Raw genomic sequence first — 15,569 nt, 5'->3', positions numbered from 1 at the left:
AACATAATATCAGTAACTACAGATGGAGCACCTGCCATGGTTGGACGTTATAGTGGATTTATAAGCTATTTAAAACAGAATGTACCAGGGGTGTTTGCAACACATTGTGTCATACATCGACAACAGTTATTTGCTAAAATTTTGAGTGTAAGATAACATGAATATCTTCAATTAGTCATTAATACAGTAAACGGTATCCGAAGCAACACATTGAATACGTGGTTATTTGCGCAGTTGTGTGAAGAAAATAACTAAGACTTTCATAAATTACTCCTTCACACTGAAGTACACTGGCTGTCAAAAGGCTTATGTTTGACAAAATTTTTTGAACTTTTTGAGGCTATTTTAGAATTTCTGGATGCTAAAGATAAAATTTTGAAAGAAAATTTAATGAAGAGGAAAACAGACATAACCTATTTAACAGATTTGTATACTTAGTTTAATATGGTTAACTTTGGCAATTACAAGGTGACAGTCTTAATTTGATTAAAACAAAGTCCATCCTATCAGCATTTCTTGTTAGAATTAAGCTAATGAAGCAAAACATTGGACGGGGTGAATTTTCCCAGTTCCACACTTTGTCACAGACAAACTGCCAGGAAGACGACTTTTCAACTTACGTTCAAATTTAAATGCCCTCTATTCAGATTTTGAAACTAGGTTTGAGGATGTGTTGACTATGATAACACCACCGTGGATAATCAATCCAAATGGTGACATCGAAGAAACGGATATCATAAGTCAAGAGGAACTGACCGGAATAAGCACTAACAAGGAACTTAAGGTACAGTTTAGAAACGGATATCTGCAATTCTGGCTTTAAGAAAAACATACTTATCTCGTGTTATGGAATATCACGAGAAAGTTTTTAATTACTTTTTCATCTTCAAACTTAGTGGAAAGGGGTTTCAGTGCAGTTACCAATCTTCTAACAAAAAGAAAAAAAACAGACTGGACATCATTAACCGAGGAGATTTGAGATTAAACCTAACTAAATTGATGCCAAATGTTGATAATTCATTATTAAAGCATCAGGTTCATCCCTCACACTAAAAGCATTTATTTATTGCTTAGTTATTTTATATAACAGATACTAAATTTCAATTTGAATTTAATTAGTAAATGTATTAAATTAACATGCGTTCTTTTCTTAAACGTTTCACACTACAGTTAGAAATTTTAATCTTTCACAGTGAGTAGTACTATACCAGCTGTCAAAAATACATTTGAGGCTGGTGAATTTACAAAAAATCAATATCAACCCAAAACCGGAAAACATGGCAAGGGACAAAAAGTTCAGGAACCACTGCTGTAACCCAACAAAACAATTAGTCGAAGGCGAAAATTGCCGGAAGAAATCTCTCAAAAGTTTGTTTCACTGTTTTGTTTTGTACAAATGCAGGCGAAAGTAAGAAGCTTGCGCTTCTTATGATCGATAGAGCCGAGAAACTACGGTGCTTCAAAAATGTGAAAATGTACCTACCGATTACGTTTAGAATAAAAGCATTGTTTAAATCCTTGCTCAAAGCATATAAATTATTAAGAATTATTATTAACAAACTACAAAAACAAATTTTCAAAAATTGATTTTGTATAAAAACAAAAAGCAGGTAAAACGTATTCCAGCTGCACGCGTTTTTATAACTAGTTCGACGGAAAACGTAATATCTTGAATTATAATACTATTTGTTGTCTTCTTCCAAATAATCTTAGAAGAAATAATTTTAATTGAAGATTGCTGTTTTTTAGCAAAACAAATCTAGCATTTCAAGTTAGAAAAAATAACACTTGTACTAACTCGTTTGTTCTTAAAGAAAACCAAGTGTAGCAGAATGAAATGGCAGTACGTCACAGATGATGTTGACAAAAAATCTAATCAGCTCGTTCAAAATCTTTCTTCAGTTTGAGCAGTGTTTGTTCTGTTCAGTTCAGTTTGATGTGTTAGCTTTATGCTACCGGCATATCGAACAACAAACTTTTGATTCCTGGTATATACGTTATTTTCAAAACTACGAATCTATGCATATAAATTTTAACAATTCTTTATAAAAACATTCATTTTAAAAAGCGACAAAAAAAGATAAAAAGGAGTTAAATTAGTATTCTAAATTTATTTACGTGCAGCTAATATGAAGTTTTTCCTTTAATAATAATGGTTTGCATTTTTAGGAACTCTACCCTAGTGATTCCTGGATACCAACTGTTGTCGCATGGATTGTTATCATTGGTTCTGCTCTCTCGATTGTAACACTATCTATATCTCTCTTCATCTTCTTTTACTTTAAGTAAGCTTACTTTTTATGCATAAAAAAATTGGTTTTTAAAAATATTTTAAACAAAATTGTTCACGGGACAGATGATTATAATATTATTGAGTGTACCGCGTTTGTGTTTAAAATATATTTCTTCGTACCTATGGCGGGAAATAGAAATTCTTCATTTATAGATTACTTAATTACCACACGAAGTCTAACAAATAAGTTTAGTAAATTCTTCTTAATGAGACAGCATAAGTTGCCAGGAATTATTAACAGCTAAGCATATGTTATGTCTGTCAGTAAATTAAACATATGTTATATATCTAAAATATCAACTTATGAGATATTGTTCCAAGTCGTGATCTTCCTCATCTATCTACTTTGGTTGGAGATGCACTTCTTCCGAATTTTATTATCTTAAGGGATATTATCATCCACTTAATGTAGTTTTACATTAAAACCACAATTGAAAACTAACCAACCAAACTTAATGCTCTAACTTAAAAGTCTTATAATTCGATGTTGTCCTAATTGATCTGATTCTAAACCAATAATTTCAGTTTTAACCAAATTCTTTAAAGAAAATATGTAATATGTTTTTACCTTAGATGTATCTTAAAACCGTTTGTTAGGCACAGCATGTCCTTTTGTGGACTTTGTGCCATTAAACCCTACATTCAATTCAATTCAACCTAGTTTTTTAAATCAAATTGCCTAAATTCGAAAACAAATCAAACAATCAATTAAAAAAAAATCACATTTTGTTAAAGAAAAATCAAGCACGAGAGTTGTTTTCTTTACTTGGTCGAAAATATTCACGAATGAAGTATTTTCTTGAAAATCACAATGACGTTTGATCAAGCACCAATTTACATAAAGCAAAATTCAAAGCAATAATACCTTACCTTTAATTAAAGATAAATACTAGAGCACCTAGTTTTTCACCTTTTTATTTAAAGCAAAATGTAATACCCGGCAAAAGTGGCTAATCCACATTATTCTAATCAAATGATATCTTCGGTGAAGGAAGTATTGCTTCAAAATTTCAAATTCTAGAGTAAAAACAGTTGAGTTGATTAAAAGGGTAATATATTTGGGTTAGGAAGAACCAAGTTCGTTAAAAGCTGACTATTAATCTTAACGAAAGTTAAATATCCTTCAGGGAAGAGCGATGTCTCCCCTGGAAGTTGCAATGGAACGCAAATTCGGTACAACTGCAAGTCTTTGCTTACTTGGCCAGCGATTCAATCCTAGCAATTCAGAACTCACCACGTATAAAAGTAGTGGTTGCACTCAGGGATCTTCAACTATCCCTACCAAGATCGGTTTAACTGACATAAATTGCAGTATTCTGACAAATTTGTCGTAAATTAGGATTTTGATTATAAATTTGGTAAAGCTTCCTGAGAGAAAAAAGTCAGTTTCATGAGATATAAACATACTCGAAGTCTGCTTCTACTACAAACTTCATTACCACTTATACTTTGGCCGCGTGGTGCGAAACTGCATCAACGAACAATTGAAACGCTGTTTACAGAAAGAAATTTAGCTTTGAAAAAAAGCAGAAAAGATAAGAATTTTCTAAAGCATTATTATTGTAAAATTGTTTGCACTTATTTGAAAAAGAAATTTCATTTTTAAAGTTTTTCGATTGTTTCTAATGTATTAAGTGACAATTTTGGTGTTTTTACACGAAATTCAAAGGCTACTTTTCACAGAAAATATTATTTTTGAATTTTTTTTTATTTCTAATGCACATTTGGATAGGTCACTTAATGAATAATCGGTCACTTTCGCCCGATAGACTCAAGATGGGATCTGCTAAATGTGAAATGAATTTATAGTTAAAAAGGAAACTTTTTTTTTTGATTTAAAAAAACTGAGGCTTAACTTAAAATTCTCGAAATGTGTCTTAAGCTAAGATGCAGAAATCGCTTTAAAAATATTGCTAAGAGGTTCATCGAACACAGATTCATCAAGTTATATGGGTTGAAAATAACACAAGTCTCACACCCAGCAAGTTTCATTGACGTTGCCGATCATTAATATAAAACTGGCTGACTTAGTTCCAGAGCAGATTTTTACATTCTGCAACGCACATGACTAAGAGGTACGAATCCAATAAACAAAAGTATGTTTTATTAGTTTCATTAAATAATAGTTATAAGATCTTCTATGAATAGTATGAGTTAGTAGAACAGCCAAAAGTCATAAGTTTTGTAGAACTGCAAAAAACACTTAAGCTTAACCAGGGATCAACAGATTTCATCATATAGTCGTTGGTCGAAACAAAAGAGCACTCCAGGGACACAAATCTTACTTTTTTCCTGTCGTAGTGTAAACTTTCAAAGAATGCCTATAAATAGCTACATGAAATGGACATGAACGTGTAATTTCTTACTTGACATTTTAAGTCGACAGCTCTACCCCCTGGCGAGCCATCACACGACTACTTGAAAAAATGTAAAGAATATAGATCCTAACAACCACTGAAATAAGAAACGTCAGTAAAGCAGCGCTTTTGAGTTGGTCGATCGACGGAACGTAAAAAACCTCGAACACTAATAGTTCGAGATAGCATCTACTGTTGTTTGCAAATTGAATCTGAAGTTAGAAAAGGCAGCACAGGGTATTTAAAAACTGAGACTTAACTTAAAATTCTGGAAACGTGTAATTTCTTACTTGACATTTAAGGTGACAGCTCTACCGCTTGGCCAACCACCGCACGACCAGACTACTTGGTGAAATATAAACTATGTAGATCCCAATCAAAAAAACCACTGAAATAAGAAACGTCAGTATAACCTCGAACACTAATAGCCTGAGATAGGATCTACTGTTGTTTGTAAAGTGAATCTGGAGTTAAAAAGAGACTTAACTTAACATTCAGTCCCGTTCTGAGTTGAAAAAATATTGCTAAAAAGTTTGTGAAATCTCAGTTTCTTTCAGTTATACAGGTTGAAATAGACAGGTCTTTCGCCCGAACAAGTTCTACTGACGTTGCCGATCATCAATTTAAAACAGACAGACTTCGGCCGAATATTCAGATCTTTTTAAGCTCGAACCCTAGCGCTAGATGGAATCTAGTATTGATTGTAAACTGAATCGAAAGTTAAGAGAGAAACACTACTGTGATTTCAATAACAAAATCGGTTTTTCTAAATGCACAATCTAAATTGCAATTATAAAGTCAAAACTTAATTAAATGACCTCTGTTTAAAATTTACTGAATACCCGTTCTTCATACAGGGTGAGAAAAGTATATGAGCAATAAGTCAATATTAATTAACACTAAGAAACCATGACCCAAAAGAAGGCACATATGAACACAAAAAACTAAAAAAATAATTCTAATTTTTATTTAATATTATTTGCGTAACTTCCGGTGACTTAATGTCAATACATTAACACTCGAATCGCCGTTGGGGTCATTTCAATAATTTACCGCGAATTCTTATGTTGTTTTGGAAGATACCTGTTAGCTTCGAAACTCATAATTTTTTTTAACTTTCTCTTAATTGTTTCTAAGTATGCTTATCAAGTTTTCTGACGTTTATGTAGATTATTAAAATAAACTGTCGGGCTGCGCCCCCTGCTCCCTAACACTCGTCTACCCCCCGAAAATTGCTACGCAATCTTATATGGTTTGCTTTGCTCGCTACTAACTTAGGTACATTGCAAATGCACAAAATTCTAAGAATTCAAAACAATCATTCAAATCCATATAACAACTTTCTTTTTAAAAAAAATTACATCTTTTTAGTAAATACTAAGTCATTAAAATTAATTTGAATTCAAATAAATGACATGTATTTCGTTAAACCTATTAGAAATGTGCTATAGTATAAAATCTTAAAGCGTAACAGCACGACTGAGACTCATTTTTAAATGAATAACAATAATAAAACAAATAAATTCTTGATATAAATCAAAAATTGTCAAATAAATTCGTAATATATAAATTCGTGAAAAAAGATGATGATGATTGTTGGCGTTCTGTTTTGGAGCTTTATGCAGTTTTCAGCTTATAGCTCGCTTATGTCCAGGGTGGCGGAGATAAGTGGATGATTATAGTATGCGGATAAATTTTAGGTAATGCATAAAGTAGTGTAGCTTGCGTTTGTCTGTTGTATCCATAAGGTATGAAAACGACAAGGCCCCAAGTCCTAGCTGTGTTTTTAAGGTGGTGCGCTGTTGATCGAAGAGCGGGCATTCTAGAATAGTGTGATCAATATCAGAGATAGAGCCGCAGTTGCATTTGTTGTCTGGAGCGAGTCCAAATCGGAATAGTTTTGCTTTGGTTGGATAGGATCTAGTGCGGATTCTAGAGAACGTGACGTCTTGGAGCCTGCTGGAGAAGGGTAGAAGTTCGTTTTTATTTTGGCCGAGATGACGAAAATCGGTATAGTATTTACTGTTCATGAAGGTTGATTTTCTGGATTGTTGGTGGATTCGTTTAATTGATTGGTAACTATCTTCCATGGTAAATCTATCGTAAATTCTTGGTCTGGAGAGCGCTGTTTTTGCCAGTTCGTCGGCGATTTCATTGCCGAGAATCCCGGAGTGGCCGGGAACCCATTCTATATCTACGGACTGGCATGAGGGTGGAAGCGCTTCCATCTAGGCTATTATTTGGTATATGATCCCTTGTGAAGAGTCTGCAGCCGAATTTAGGGCTGTCAGAACAGAGAGTGAGTCTGTAAAAATTATAATTTGAGAGCTTGTATGGCATTTTTGGAGTGCTAATAATATAGCTATTCCCTCAGCTGTGAAGACAGAACAAATGGATGGAACGGATCCGGACATCTCTGACCCGGAGCGGGAGTTGTACATTGCCACTCCTGCCTCGTCTGGTGTTCGGGAGGCATCTGTATAAATCAGAGTGTGATGTGGCCAATTATTGCGGACTAAGTCCCAGAAAATGGTAGGTATTAAGTTCGGTGGTAGATTCTTGTTTTGATAGGGGAGATTTGTGAGGTGTATACGGACTTTTGAGGGTATTTTTGGAGTTCGATGGTACATTTTAATCATATGATTGATGTTTATGCCGTGGTCGTTCAGCCAGTTTCTTGCTTGTAGGGGAAGAGCTGATCTCCTATAGGTATTCGGAATGAGCAGATTCTGGTATGTAATAGCACTTAGTGACTGATAATGGATTTGTCTGACGTAAAACCGCATGGAGATCATGTTATGACGTTCTTCGAGGCTCGGACAGCCCGCCTCCTGATAAAGTAGCGGTAGTGGAGTCCACTTCGGGAGGCCCGTGGCTATCCGCAAGGCAGCATGGTACACAGTGTCGAGTATCTTGCGTTCACTTTTGCTGGCGAGAAAGTGCAGGTGACAGCCGAAATCTAGCATGGGCGCAATGTATGCCTGGACAATTCGGAGTAGGTGGAAGGAGCGTGCGCCCCAGGAGTTTCTGGATATACATTTTAGTATGTTAAGCTTTTTTAGTGTGAAGATTCTTTTTTCTTGAAAATGATGGCGGTAGCTCAGGTTCGATGAAAAGTAAACCCCTGGAATGCGGATATGCGGCGTCCATATGATAGTTTCTCCCTGGAAATGCAGGGTGGGAGGGGATTCGATGGCTCTGTAGGAGAAATCTATTGCTCGACATTTCCCAATGTCAGCAGAAATATGCCATTCTGCTAACCACTTTTGGAGACGTAGGAGAGATAGCTGAAGTTTGCGGGTTAGAGACGGCAGGTTCGGGGAATAGATCAGAAGGAATATATCGTCTGCGTAAATAAAACAATTGACGCCGTCTGGAAGGATATCAAAGATGTCATTTATATATAAGATGAAGAGGAGAGGCGAGAGCACTGCTCCTTGTGGAACGCCCTTACTGTTGATAAATGCCTTTGAGTATGTATGTCTCCAGCGCACTCGGAAGGATCTATCCGTGACGAAGTCACATATCCACTTATGAGGGGAACCCCTGATGTTATGTTGTAAAAGTTTGTATGCAAGGCCATCTGTCCAGACGTTGTCATAGGCCTGGGCGATGTCCAAGGAGATTCCGACAGTAAAGTAGTGGTTCGCTTTTGCATAACGAATATGATGATCTAGAGTCGAGAGGAGACTGTCGCATCCACGACGGGGAAGGAATCCGTGTAGATAAGGGTGAAGAGAGTTTTGATGTTCGAGGTGTGCAACCAAGCGCTTGAGTATTATTCTTTCCATAGTTTTGCAAAGGATGCTGAGATATAGGCCTGTAAGAAGAGGTTTTGAGGCGTGATTTTCCGGGTTTGGCGAAAGGGAGCACCGTGGAGGTTTTCCACTCCATCGGAAGCGATCCTGAAGACCAAGATTTGTTGAATAAGGACAGCAGTATATTGAGGGATTCGTCATCAAGCCCCTTTAGCATACGGATTGAAATTCTGTCCGGACCTGGTGTAGTAGATTTGGCAAGGGATATGGCTGTTTTGAGTTCCATGAGTTGGAAAGGCTTTGAAAGAGCTGGGTGTGTGTCTAATTCGCTGGAGTCGTAAGGGATGATCATTAAAATAGATTCCCTGGCGTAATACTGACCAAAGAGGTCGGCCTGTTGTTTTACGTCAAAGACGTGTTGATTTCCCCACAATAGGATAAGATTTGAGTCAGACACGTGAGATTGCGTGCGTTGAAGATTTTTGAGTAACCTAAAGATGTTTGGGGAGGAGCCTAAGGAGCAACAAAGTTGGGACCAGTATTTATTGGATTCCTTTTTTATCGTGAGTCGAAGGTGAGCAGCAGTTCTCTTAAACTTGATCCATAAGGCCGTGTCACCTGAGCGTTTGACCCTCCTCCGTGCTTGTCTTTTTCTTCCAAGCAGGTGAGAAAGGTAGGAAGACCACCATGGGGGGTATTTTGCCTTCGGAAATTTTTGCCAGCTGCGATTTGCTTGTAGTGTGCTAGTGCACATCGATGTGAACCAAGATGGACAAGTCTGAGTGTTCACTGGATGATTCCCTGTGCAATTAGAACAGTGTGGAATTTTACTGTCGCATTCTGAAAAAGTATGTTGTCCTCCACAATATGAGCATATTTGAGATTTAGATGTACATTTTTTCACAGAGTGATTAAATTTGTAACATTTAGAACATTGACGCTGACGATCACAAAAGATAGTAGGCTGCACAAGATTGTACCAGAATTTAACCTCTGTTGGAATTGACGTGCCATAGATTGTTATTAGGCAGGTTTCTGAGAACTCTGAAAATTTCCTCTTAGTGAATCTCCGAATACTGTGGACAAATAGGTTATTATACGAGAGTTCTGAAGCTAAAGCAGATAGGGAATGATCGGTGGGAATTTCTTGAAGAAGAAATCTCGTTGTGATATTTTCAGGAAAAACGTATGGCTGGGTTGGGATTCCCATTAAATTAGTAATTTTACTTATTTCGATTGCAGTCGTCGAGTCATTTGTTTTAATTAACAATTTTCCTTGACGTGTGTGCATACACGAAATGATTTTTCCGGGACAGCTTACTGTGTTGTTTAGGCTTTCTTTTAACAGGATCGGTTTTTTTAGAAATGAATTTTGGTCATTAGGAGTGAAGAGGATAGCGTATGTTGATAATTTACCAGCCGTTGCATATTCGAGTTTCTCGGCAACTGAGTGTTCAAATTCCAGTATTGTTGGAGTTGATATTTTAGCAGGTCTTTCCAAATGCGAGTCGAAGTCCATTTCATCTTCCCTAATATTGAGATATGGAAGATGAATCAATCCTCAAGCTGTACTTCGGTAGTGAACTGCGGCAAGCCAAGCCGCACCGGTGGGCGGTGCCCGGGTTGATAATTCAGGTAGTTTTGCAATATTATTTGAAAGGCGATATTGCAATGCGAATATAGTAATTAGTTAACTACTATATAAGTACAAAAGAATAAGAATATTTAACTCACCGCCTACTTGTCAATAATTCAAACTGTCAGAAAAATTGACAACCGTGAAAAAAGAGCTTTGAACAAAATACTAAAATAGAGATCTATCGACAAAGACTACTCACTTCTGCCTAGCTTAATAGTATAAGATTGCCGCAGCTGATAGGGTGAATTTCGGAAAAGATCACATTTGGTGAGAATGCTCTCTCTGGTTATTTCAGTTTCCGTCTTTAAAAGCGCTATATGTTGGGCTACATCAACTAGATTTGGCATGTGACATTTTAGGCGGCAATCATTGGTCGATTTTCTAGCGTTGCCATTCGGGGAGTTGTAATGGGGCTTTTTTTGTCGTCGTGTAAGAGAAATATATATATAGATAATCATAGAAATAGGGTGATTCCACACTATTTGTAGCCTGGCATGTTTAAAATAAAACAAACAAGCAACAAAACTTTTATTTCAAGTTTTTTTTTCAACTAACAAAAAAAATTATAAAAATTTTATTGAATGAGTATCTTTATTTGTACAAGTTGAAAAGCGACTCCAACCAAATTACAACTCTGGGAAATAATAATACTCTAAGTATGTTAAACTTCGTGTTAACACCTAAACTTCGAGCATAGTGGGACTACTGATGATTTTCTTTTACTTAAGTAAAACTTGCAGCTGAAATTTTTTCGTTAAAATAAATGCCCACATAATTGGGAATGTACGTCTGCTTTGTCATGATATTCATCTTTTGTACTGCAAAATGGAAACCGAATAAAAGGAAAAGAATGACGTAATTCTAAATAGTATTAATGTGAATATGTTTGCAGACGATAGCTTAAAGTAGAAGCCAAGTATTGTCACTTACAGCAATAGAACGAAATGTGGCGTAGGCTTACCAAACTAGATGTTAAGGAATTATTCTCCACTATGTTAAACTTGCAGGAGGCTCGGACTTTTTTACAACATTTGCAATATTGCTGTCATCCATTGTTAGTTGATTACGCAGACCTAGTTCATTTCATGCTTTACAACTGTGTTTTGCGCTTCAGAAAGCCTTTAATTCATAATATTCTATCTCCAAAGTACAAAAAAAACTCGCCTTTTGTATCGCAAGGGACGGAATAAAACTTCTAATAGCTATGAGAGATGCTAGTAACTTATTTGTTGATATTTTGCTGCAATTTCACGTGACGCGGATGTACTGTAGTACATCTACGCTAATAACTTGATAGATATTGTTGATTGTCTTAATGATAGAACTTTCACTCTCTAAAACATGTCGTGCGCTAATGCGTAATGTTTATATTCGTATCTTTTTTTTTTATTTCAATTCGAATACTACTAATAGCATATTTGGCATCGACTTTGATAGCATTTGATACATTATAGTTATAGGGGTGCTAAATCTCTATACTATTTAGGATAATGTTTTCCAGTGGTAGCTATGTTTAATGTATTTTTCTTTGTTTTGTAAATTTAATTTAAAAATTTTCAACTCTCCTATATATTAATGATTCAAAAGTTTATATGAAATTTTACTTTGTTCAAACTCTCTATATTTCGTGCTTGTAATATTTCCGGGCTAGAGTGTTCAAAAGTAACTTGCTAAAAAGAAAACAATCTATTTTATAGGCCCAAAATCATGTTTATTTCTCAATCTACACTGGTTATCATAAATTAAGGAAAATTCACAAAAATCGCGATAACTCAAGAAATTACACATGGAATTTTATGAAACTTACCCACAATATACAACACATAGTAAGGTATTAAACAACATAAAAAGAAATTATCAGACATTAATAGTAGTATAGAAATTAGCACATGTATAAAATAAACAAATTGGAAGTATCGGTTTGCAATAGAAAAAGTACCTTTAATATGGAATATGATTGCCTCTAGAAGCAATACAGCACAAACAGCGATGTGTGATGCTTTCAATTATGCGGTCTATCAGTTCAATAGGAAGTGAGAGCCATTGCTCTTGTAAAGCAGTTGCAAGCGTGGCAAGGGTCTGAGGGGGCGGATTGATGGCAGATACACGCCTCCCTAGAGCATCCCAAACGTGCTCGATAGGATTCAAGTCCGGGGATCGAGCTGGCCACTCCATGCGAGTAATTGTTTCCTGTTGAAGATAATCATCAACAATGCGAGCTCTGTGTGGTCTTGCATTATCGTCCTGTAACAGGAAGCAATCACCAATTGCCCCGGCATATGGGCGCACATAAGCATCAAGGATGTTGTCTCGATAAACCTGAGCATTCACGGTTCCCCTTGGAAAGACATGGAGGTATGTGCGCCCTCCTAAGGATATGCCTCCCCAAACACAGACACTGCCTCTTCCGTATGCATCTCTTTCACGGATGTTTGATGGATGATAACGGGTCCCAGGTTCTCTCCATATCAAATAACGTCTACTGTCACTTTCTAGACTAAACCTGGACTCATCCGTAAAGAGAACAGGCCTCCATTGATCTGACGTCCAGTGGACATGTTGTCGGGCCCACTGCAAACGGTCTCTCCTATGGCGTGATGTGAGCGGCACGCAAATGGCTGGTCGTCTCGCATACAGACCACCTTCGTGGAGCCTTCTGCGCACAGTTGACGTTGACACCAACCTTCCGGTGGCTGCAACAAGAGAGGATCTAAGATGTGTCGGAGTAGCGGTTCTATTCCTGCGTGCACTTAATGTCAAATATCGGTCATCGGCACTGGTCGTAACAGTTGGCCGTCCTTGACTGAACCTCCTAGATGCCGAATCTGTGGTTTGAAATTGCCTCCAAAGTCTATGAACCACAGATGGACTCACATTTAGCCATCTGGCCACTTCTGATTGACTCTGCCCTGCCTCTAGTCTCCCGATGGCTCTCCATCGTAGTTCTTCAGGCAAATGATGCCTAGAGGTCATTATTACGAATTGGCTATCTCAGATTTTCAATGTCGCAATCACAGTAAAATTTGTGTGCTTTCTCTCAAACTTGGACTTTTATGCTCCAGGCAGATGACGTAAGCCGAGTGCAGCGCCACTAATTTGCATATTGCAATTTTACTCAGCTACTCTTAGTGGACAACATATGCAAATTTTGCACGGTTTGGCTTACTTTTGAAAGAGTTATCGCTATTTTTGTGATTTTTCCTTAATTTATGATAACCAGTGTATATACCAGATGACAGCAGCAAACTATTCATAATGTGTAAGAATAGATTATTTTAAGCTAGATATCAGCACTCACCAAACATGTAAGCTAAAACTTAGTCCAAACGTTAAAAATACATAAGCTGTACACACACTTAATTTTATATTATTATCTTGAATAAAAAGATAGGCACTCTTATCACATTTTTCTTCAAAATTATGCGACCATTAAGAAGTTAAAGAATAATATAGGTCTTGAACCCCATTGTTCTTCTGGTTAGCTATTTCCGAATCTTGTGCCAATAATCTTTACCTCCATACTTACGAATTCTCAATGATTATTTATATAGCTGGAAAGTTATGAAGTTTTGAAGCAATATAATGATCGGCCTCATTTTCAAATAGTTTAGAAGAGTGTTTTTGGCGGAACACATTACAATTTCCATGTATGTTTTCGATATTGTGCCCTTACCTAGCGGGAACGTGTAAAGTCTCTAAAGGAATATAATACTAAGAGACAACTTGTAAAAAATAATCTTTTAAAAATCCGCTTTGTCATTAGAATGCTCCAAATCCGTAGCCCGTATTGTCTGTCCTCATTTGGACTTTGTGCCACTTAACCCTACATTCAATCAATCAAACCAAATCCGTAGATATTCCGCTATATTACGCTAAGATATTCTAAGCCTTTTATTAACGCGAACAATGTGGAAAATCCATTTATTTTTAAATTTCTAATAACCTCCGAATGATAAACCAATAGTTTATAACAAATAATTCAAGCTGTTACTTACCACATTTAATAAAATATATTTATATTAAATTATGTTATAATAAATATTTTTATATTCAAGAAAAATATGGTACATTAAGCTGTACCATATTTTTTTCTATCTTTTTCAATATATCAAATATTATAAATTTTTACAAAACCGTGCTCTTCAAATGTCGATTTGCCCTTACCCAAAATTTCCCGACGCATTAAAAAAACACATTTTAAAGAACTCAATAAATGTGTTCGATATTTTAAAAAAGCAAAGACAAAATCTGTAACAGCGAGGAAATCCTTCAGGCGAAGTAAAACAAATGCCAAGGGAAAAAACGGTGCAATCAAAAAAACGGATATCCGTTGTGGAAAAATAAAAAGTATTGCTTTTTACTATTGAATTCGTAACAACGTTATCTTTGGATTCTCCCTACATCGCATGAAATATCGAAATTTCTGTCAGCTTCTATTGGGAAGTAAGCTCTCAGATGACTGGTAACGTAAATTACTAGTCACTCTGTCAATTTAATCTTTGTAAAATAATTTAAATTAAAAACTAATTTAGAAGCATCGGAAAATATTCCTTTTTAACCCTTGTTAACCCTATTAAGGGTTAGAAGAAAGTAAAAACTTACACTTAATTTAGGTCTTTTCTTCGTCATTTAACCCAGAGATGCTAACGTGATGTTAGTTGCATCTCTTTCTTTTCCCGGGAGCTAATTTACAATTCAGCAACCTTTAACGACTCGACCATTTTTTTTTTTCTTGAAGATTTTCCCCTTGGTTAAAGTTAGCCGCAATTATAAGACCAACTTATCATTTAAAATTTGTAATTGAAAAAAAAGTCGAGAATCGAGCTTTTTTTTATTTAATAATTTTATTTAATATTTTATTTGAAGCATTGTTCTTTAACACTAATGATACCAACACTTAATAGATACCTATTCTACCATAGGGGGTCAAATGACCCGAAATTTATGTTTCCTACTTAAATGTATGAAATATGGATGTTAGAAAGGAAATAAAAATTTATTTTAATTAAACAAAATGGTAAATTGACAATTTCTATTACAAGCGCAAAAAATAAGATTTTTTTTATTCATCGCATTTTTTACATATAAGTGTGCCCATCGTACATTTTTCCGCAAACATAATTTTTACATTTAGAGCAAATTTTGTTGGTTTTATTTTCTTTACAGTATCTTATTTGACACCTCTTGCGTTGATTAGCATCTGTAGTAGACTTAGGCAACGATCGTTTCGTATTAATCGGTGGCAAATTCTACTGCTAGCTTGAGTAAAAAATCTTGTCTCGAGATATTATCTCCTGTCGTTTACTTGCACGAAATCCAGGCATTTATGCCAGCTAAATCAAGAATATTGAAAAAAAACTTGGAGAGGCCATCTGCAAGACTTAAGACTTTGTAGTTAATTTCCTCGTCATTTGATCGGTCATGTCTACACTAAATTTGGTTTTATTGTAATAAACAGTTTCAGGTAAACGCTTATCATTGTTTTCTACTGTTACAAATTTATGTTTAGAACTAAGTAAAAG

General features: G+C 35.8%; 1 protein-coding gene across 3 annotated transcripts in view; it reads left to right on the top strand.

Moving 5' to 3' along the window:
- LOC107444778 (corticotropin-releasing hormone receptor 2) overlaps positions 1 to 15,569 on the top strand; it is a 185,970-nt gene that overhangs the window by 134,654 nt on the left and 35,747 nt on the right. For all 3 annotated transcript variants that reach the window (XM_087152095.1, XM_087152093.1, XM_087152094.1), the window contains exon 4: positions 2,170 to 2,285. In XM_087152095.1, coding sequence (XP_087008221.1) covers positions 2,170 to 2,285 — 116 coding nt within the window. The remainder of the gene's footprint in view (positions 1 to 2,169; positions 2,286 to 15,569) is intronic.

The sequence above is a fragment of the Parasteatoda tepidariorum genome, chromosome 9 (assembly GCF_982258835.1).
Source record: "Parasteatoda tepidariorum strain Cologne lab strain chromosome 9, Ptep-v5.0, whole genome shotgun sequence".
In the NCBI taxonomy this organism is placed as follows: Eukaryota; Metazoa; Arthropoda; class Arachnida; order Araneae; family Theridiidae; genus Parasteatoda; species Parasteatoda tepidariorum.
This window is presented reverse-complemented; position numbering and strand designations above follow the sequence as displayed.